Source organism: Labrus bergylta, chromosome 1, assembly GCF_963930695.1.
Source record: "Labrus bergylta chromosome 1, fLabBer1.1, whole genome shotgun sequence".
Lineage (NCBI taxonomy): Eukaryota > Metazoa > Chordata > Actinopteri > Labriformes > Labridae > Labrus > Labrus bergylta.
Genome location: NC_089195.1, coordinates 26,078,802 through 26,085,987, shown reverse-complemented (window position 1 = coordinate 26,085,987; position 7,186 = coordinate 26,078,802). Strand labels below are relative to the sequence as shown.

General features: G+C 38.9%; 1 protein-coding gene across 2 annotated transcripts; it reads left to right on the top strand.

Moving 5' to 3' along the window:
* Positions 1–623: 623 nt before the first annotated feature.
* Positions 624–5,683, top strand: myoz2b (myozenin 2b). Of its 2 annotated transcripts, XM_020643852.3 has the most exons (6): positions 624–782; positions 1,870–1,986; positions 3,024–3,190; positions 3,687–3,780; positions 4,449–4,605; positions 4,680–5,683. In XM_020643852.3, exons 2-6 carry the CDS (start codon positions 1,905–1,907, stop codon positions 4,903–4,905), a joined length of 726 nt encoding a protein of 241 aa, XP_020499508.2. In that variant the 5' UTR covers positions 624–782; positions 1,870–1,904; the 3' UTR covers positions 4,906–5,683. The 2 variants fall into 2 exon arrangements, with proteins under 2 accessions (XP_020499508.2, XP_020499509.2); XM_020643853.3 differs by lacking the exon at positions 1,870–1,986 and having other exon boundaries at positions 628–782.
* Positions 5,684–7,186: the final 1,503 nt, after the last annotated feature.

The following is a 7,186-nucleotide window of genomic DNA, read 5'->3' as shown; positions in this document are numbered from 1 at the left end:
CCACCATCTCAGCAATGAGACCACACTGTCCTTTAACCCCGCCCCCTCACAGATTTGTGTACATATATTTTATAAAAACATATTTTGTTGGCCTTTGACTTCACAGTAGATAAAACAGTGAAGAGAGTCAAAAAAAAAAGAGAGAAAGATATAGCAGGGATGATATGCACAGGAGTCGAACCCGGGGCCCATGCCACGAGGATTGAGCCTTATCTTTAGGGAAACACTCTCTAACCTCAAAGCAAAACCAGCACCCCAATCTGTATATCATTATCCAAAGTCTTTAATGACACTTAATAACAATAACACAACTGTGTTTGAAGAGAAGAGTACACGAGGAGCAGCTGTGCCGAAGCGTTAACCTCCTCCCTAACTTAAAGCCTCCGAGGTTACGTCAACTCGCAGAGACATGCCGTCACGAGGAAGGAAACATGTCTCTGGAGGGGAGTCCTTGCCTCAAAGAACATCACAAATATCATGTGTGTGTGTTGTCCATCCTCTCCCCTTTCTCTCTCTCTCTCTCTCTCTCTCTCTCTCTCTCTCTCTATCCTGGCCCCATGGTGTTAGAGAGTGGTTTTGAGTGTTTGACAGGTTAAATTTAGCCTATTGATGTAAGCTGCATTCCATTCACAACAGACACAGAGACACACTCACAGTTTGCTTTAGTGTCCGCGAGTGTGAAGATCAGGGAAGATCAAACTACCTTCTGTAGGTTGACCCCTGAGCCTCCGTGTGTCTTGTTCTTCAAGGATACAGGTCGCACACCAGGGAAACCATCACAGGTACGGACGAGCATCAACAAGGGGGATTTCTCTAAACATGTCGTTTATTTAAATGATATTGAAGATACATGATAAGGTTTGAGATGGTCGCTGTACTGGGATCAAAATAAAACGGTTTCAAAGTAACATCGATTAATTATTGTGTTCCCACAGAATGATATTGTTTTGCTCACTGTTTGGTTTGAACGTAAAACAAGTTCAATATGGTTCAATTAGAAAAATTGACTTTTAAATGTATCAAAAGTGAGTTATTGAAAACGTAAGATTTGTTTAATAAGTATGTCTATAGCTGTACTATCCAGCATCATGGTCAGCATTTGACAATAAAGAAAAAACTAAGCGTATGTGATTGCAGCAGCTACTGCTAATGCCAGACAGTTATTTTGGACACTTTCTTTGTATACAGCTGGACAGCTTTGCATAAAGGTTGTCTGGTAGCTTTGCATATATAGACGTGAAACACAATGTTCCCTCGTAAATTGAACAAAGGCGATTTGTTTTGTGACAGCATTAAGCAGAGATTCCACTTACATTTACTCACATACTAAGAAATGGATCCAGCGACGAGGGCAGATTTAAGAATTACGTGTGTGGGACTGATGTCGCTACAATGGGGCTTTGGGATTATGTAATATATTGTAATCTGACGATTGTAACCTCTGCAGAGATTACAGTAACATGGCAAACACTGATATGGCAGATTTATTTAAGAGGCTAGCTTTAAATGCTGGCAGGAATTGGGAGATACTGCACACTTCATGGACTCAAACGTGTGTTTATTTAATACTAATATTTGATGTAACAGAAAAGAATGGGGCTATACGTTTATATTAGAAAGTCACTCTGTGTGTCCTGAGTTTCATTCATGACATGTTGCTTTTTAATATTGTCTGTGTGTTATATTTGGAACATTACAGACTCAGGATCATTTCTGTGAGAACTTATCAAAGATGATGCTAGACATGTACACTAAAAAGAAAACCTTTGGGCGAGCACTGTTCTACGGGGTCACAGCATTATGACTAAGACTCCTTTCTCATGACTTGGGCAGAAAAAACTACATCCTGTGTCCTGTATGTGTTTTCAGTACTCCTGACTTCTGCCAACATTGCCAAAGCCACAATGTCACAATTCTGTACAATGCCAACTGGAGAGAAGAAGAAGCATGCAGCAGCTATTTGCCGAGAGGTCCATGGTACCAATGGTATGCTTTTAGATTCGAGGCTCACTGCTGCAAGACAATATCCATTCTGATCTGGGTTCAAAATGTCAGGGCTTTTCTCCAGCTCCTTCATATAAAAAAAGCTAATGGGATGATTTAGTACCTATGGTGGCTGATCCTTTGTCGTTGTCCTTTTCAAAAGTCTATTTCTGGAGAGGGGAGGGAAGTTGTGAGGGCCAACTGTGTAGCTGTTTGTTATGTGATGGTCTGTGACAGCTGGGGTACATACCGTCTGTAGTGGTGGATGAGGAAGCATCCCGTGCATCCAAAAACTCATTCAAGTACTATGATAACTCATTTTAAAACGACGGGGCTTAGAAAATGGAAAATGTGAATTAAGTGATTCCTTTTATGTGTTTTATTCACCCTCCCTTTAAAGCTTGTCGGCAGAGGATTATATCTGGGGACATTTCTGTGTGTATTTATGATCCAGCTCTATGAGGCTCTAAAACCAGGGCTGGATAAACCCACTGGAGGGGGGGGGGGGAGGGGGGGGAGCTGGGGTGTCAAAAACGAACTGTTGCTATTATTCCCCCGACCCTAAATTAGACTGTGATAATTTTATTCCACAAAGTTTATTTTTGACTAAATGTAACATCACCTGTTCCATTACACGCGTCTGCGGGTGAGGAGGTTACTTCTTACTTATTAGTGTTTCATATTTAAGTCATTTTGACTTTGGCATCCTACAACATTGTCTTTAGAAACCATGGAACTGTATTAAATGCTGGAAAAACAGGACTTTTGGTTTTAGATCCTTCATATGATGACCTAAGGTTTGGTGTTAAAATGCTTCATGAGGGTTTTCCACTGTTCCCACATCAGTGTCAAATTATCCTTTTGTTTTTTAAATCCTTTTTAGTAAATTAATCTCAACTAAATGGCACATTTAGGCCAGCATGACATGTTTCAGTTTGACTTTAAATACCGTTATTTCACCATATTGTGGCTTACAACAATTAAAACCCTATTTTATATCTGCAATTTTCTTTTCTTTTCTCAAATTCCTTCTCTGGCAGGGGACGTCATGGATCTGGGAAAGAAGCACAGCACTCCTAAAGACATAATGTTGGAGGAGTTATCATTGCTATCCAACAGAGGGTCCCGGCTTTTCAAAATGCGCCAGAGGAGATCTGAAAAATATACATTTGAAAGTATCCAGAACGAGGCAAACGCACTGCTAAATGTAAGAAGACCTAAATGTGTAGTTTAATCACTCTGTGTATTTCACCAACTGACAGGTGGATGTCTTAATTTTATCTACTTGCACACTATTGAGTGGAACAATCATGAGCTCTGGCTTTAGTGCGTACTGCACAACAGCTCAAAAATGTGTGTGTTGCTCATCAAGCATATTTATCAGACACAAGCTTTTAAAAATAAATGGGCCACAACACATGCACGATAGCAAAGACATGTGCTGCATGCAGCCAAATCTGCCAGGAGGCTGCTCGTGCACTTGGTGAAGAGCTGTCCTCTTGTTTATCAGTGCCTGATGATGTGTGTCTGTGTGTTTGTGTGTGTGTGCAATGTCGTTACCAGTGTTTGTGTGTGTGTATCTATCTGACTGTAAGAAATGCAACAGCAGAAACAAAGAAGATGAGCCAACTTCGTGTGCTGCACAACAATTCACAACCTAACTCAACCGTCCCTTGTTTTTTTTTTCTTGTTTTTTTTCTAAGAACGACATTTCAGCTGGGAATGCTCACACTGTGGAAATCACAGTGGATGGTCCAGCTGATGAAAATACCGCAAATCCAGATATCACGGCTTCAGGTAACCACTGTGTTCAGTCTGTGAGGCTGTTTATTGGTTTGCTGAATCCACATTGCAGCAGGAATATTTTCAACATTAGTCCTGATTTCCACATAATAAAAAATGGTTATAGAAAATACATTTGACCACTCTATATCGTTCTGCCACGGTCAAATGAAGCTGTTATGTACTGCGTGGTTACATAACGCTGTCATAATAATGACAACTGGTATCATAGAGTCCCAACAGCTGGTGTTCTCTTGTAACAACTTAGTTAGACAGAAGCCATTTTGTTGCAATGATTATTTATACAACCTTGGAAGCTTTAAATGTTTGTTTTTTTATATCTTATTATACCTGAGTAGCCGACAGAGCCCTGTGCTTATTCTAAAATGCTCCAGTAGGGTATCATCGCATGTGGACACATTATATGATGAGTGCACACTACAACTATGTGCTATTTTAAGACCTCAGATCCCAATGATGGACATCTCAGTCTGCCTGTGAGTGTTCTCTAAGCACAGTCTCTATTCATAATCCTTTCCACTCTAAAGCCTACAAAAAAAAAAGGCTCAACATTATCCTGTAGGAGCAAACCAAACTGTCCGTTCCTTCTGTTGCTCTATATGAGCTAATAGTGAAAAAATATATGTTTCTATTGTGTGACTCGTCTTTTTGCTCTTTGACAGACAACACTGCAGACAACGCCTCAGCTATGCCTAAGTCCTATCACTCCCCGTGGGAGCAGGCTATCCTAAGCGACCCTGACCTTGCTGAAACTATCAAACTGGCAATGCCAGCACTAGACCCACGAGCAGAACTACCTGAGTACAAATGCTTCAACAGGTGAGAAATCTACATTTAAGTCAATAAGAAAAGAGCATGACAAAGAGTATCGTTCACTCCTGATGTCATTTCAGGGTGGCCACTCCTTACGGTGGCTTCGACAAAACTCCCAGAGGAATCACATTCAAGCTCCCTGAGGTGGACTTGAACCCTCCCAGTTACCCTGAGCTGCAGGAGCCGGGGGTCAAGCGTCCTACCTTCAACAGGACAGCCATGGGATGGATATCTGAGGGCACCCATCTGATCCTCCCCACCATTACCCTGGAGCCCATTCAAGTCCCAGAGTCTGATGACCTGTAGATGGTCTTACTGTATGAAACCTGGCAACATGCTGTCAACTGTAGTATGTTATCCCCCTTTATAATAACAACACAAACAAGGCAATACACAACACAGTCGTGTTTCTTACCAGTAGAATCTCTTTAATGCATTTGTTGACTAGTGTAACTGTACATTAGAATAAACTGTATCATGAAGATCATGTAAATAGGGAAAGAAAAGATCGAAGCCTCAGAGTGTCCACTGAAAGTGAAAGCAAACCTGTACATTGTATTAATGTTTAAATGAATTGATGAATATGTAATGTAAATAAAGAATAAAACTGATTAATGGATGGCTCAAAACTTGAAGATACAGGAAGTTATATATTAAGTAATTATTGGTATATTATACATTATTCTGAGGATGACAAAAAAAATGAAGATCTTAAATGGAAAATAACTTCATGTTAAAGCAAATAATGCTAAAGATTAAATAATAATAATAATAAAATAAAGAAATTAATAGAAAAGTCAGCACTTAAAATATATAAAAATATTCAAATATTTAGAAATATGAGTAAATACAATGACAGTGAGGGCTCTGTAGCTTTACAATAGATTTTCTTTGGCTGATGAAGACTGAGAAATATGTTTGCATTGCAACTGGGAAATATCTAATCATTCAAAAGTCACAAAAATCTAGGAAAGATTGGAAAAAGCATGTCCAGATGAAAAAAATGTGCATTTGCTCTTTATGCTTAACAAACAAACTTAAAACTCATCTGACCAATCAATAAATATGACTACATGATTGAGAATGATGCTTATTATCTGTGAGTGATACTGAGCTCAGTGTTTCTGAAGAGGGAGACATTGAAGTTCTGAGATTTATTTCCTGCACTGTTTTTGATGCATTTCGTTTCTAAGACAGTCTAATAACATCGCCTTCTAATACACATGTGTAGATTATGTGTTTTGTATTTTTAGTTCTTCACCTAATGCACATGATTTATCTCTACTGAATGCCAGTGCACATTCAGAAGCATGATGCACGACTATCAGACACCTGGAAGACAGAGAGAGGTGGCGCTATAGGAGAGAAACTTGTGGTAAGATGACATTTAAGGCTGCATGGTGGGAACTCATGAGTTTATAAATGGTATCATTTCTCCCAGACCTCGGTTATTTAAAAAATGTACATCTTGGTCACAAGTCATGACAGCATGTTATGTGAGCAATCCATGAAGTGAAAAGCTATTTATGTTTCTTGACCCACATCCGCTGCTTGGAAGATGAACTATTAGAAACATAATTTGAAGAAAATAAACATTGGTTGAAAGGGCTGCCCACTTGTTTTAACTATAAATTATAATTGGTGACACAGTAAAGCAGATGTTTCAATGTCACGGTTGGGAAGCACATAACCGTATTGGATTTCGGTTTTTGAACCTTGAGAATCATAAAACTTTAAACCAAAACTACCAAACCAAACTACTATTATATGAACGGATTTGAGTTTGTAAGAAGTAGAGATTTAAAGTAGCTGCTGGGATTCTAAGTAAATATTTCAGGAAGTTTGAAGTACTACACACTGGAGTCTGAAAAACAGAAAGAAAAAAACAGAGAAAAAAAATAATATCCAAAAAATAACCTAAGGAACAGTTGAGTTCTCATCTGAACAAAAGTTAGTTGTGCAACATTCAGAGAGAGAAATGCAAGACTTCTTTTCTTTTCAGGCTATTTTTTTTAAATAAAAAAATAATACTTCAAATGCTTCATATGTCTCCAGAGGAGACAGGATCAGACACAGGCTATACAGACTTACACTGTATTTATACACATATGTCCATCAATAGATGGCACATGGACCATGGCAGATGAAAGATTGAGAATATCAGTTGTAGGGAACAATTCATGCAGTCACATTTACTGGGTATCATTGAAAATGTTACTCAGTTATTGTGCGATGGTGTGGGTTAATATTATCAAACAGATTTCATTCTTGGACTCAAATTCACTGAGGACGACTTCACAGTGTAACAACTCATACGGAGTGAATTACACTGTTTTTCACAGCCTAGCACACACACACACACACACACACACACACACACACACACACACACACACACACACTAAAAAATATATAATAAAGTGAGAACAGTAGCAGCTGATGAACACTTGCTCAATATTGTGTTAGGTTTGCTGCGTCATAAATACGTGTGATCCTGTATTTGATAAATGAATGTGAAAATCTACTTCAGGTTTTCTGGTGGATTTAGGCATTTTCTTTATTGAAGCTACGTAACACACACACACAC

Coding starts and splice junctions, on each gene's coding strand:
- myoz2b (XM_020643852.3), top strand. CDS start 1,905: ATGTCACAATTCTGTACAATGCCAACTGGAGAGAAGAAGAAGCATGCA. Junction 3,191..3,686: donor AGGCAAACGCACTGCTAAAT/GTAAGAAGACCT, acceptor TTTTTTTCTAAG/AACGACATTTCAGCTGGGAA. Junction 3,781..4,448: donor TCCAGATATCACGGCTTCAG/GTAACCACTGTG, acceptor GCTCTTTGACAG/ACAACACTGCAGACAACGCC.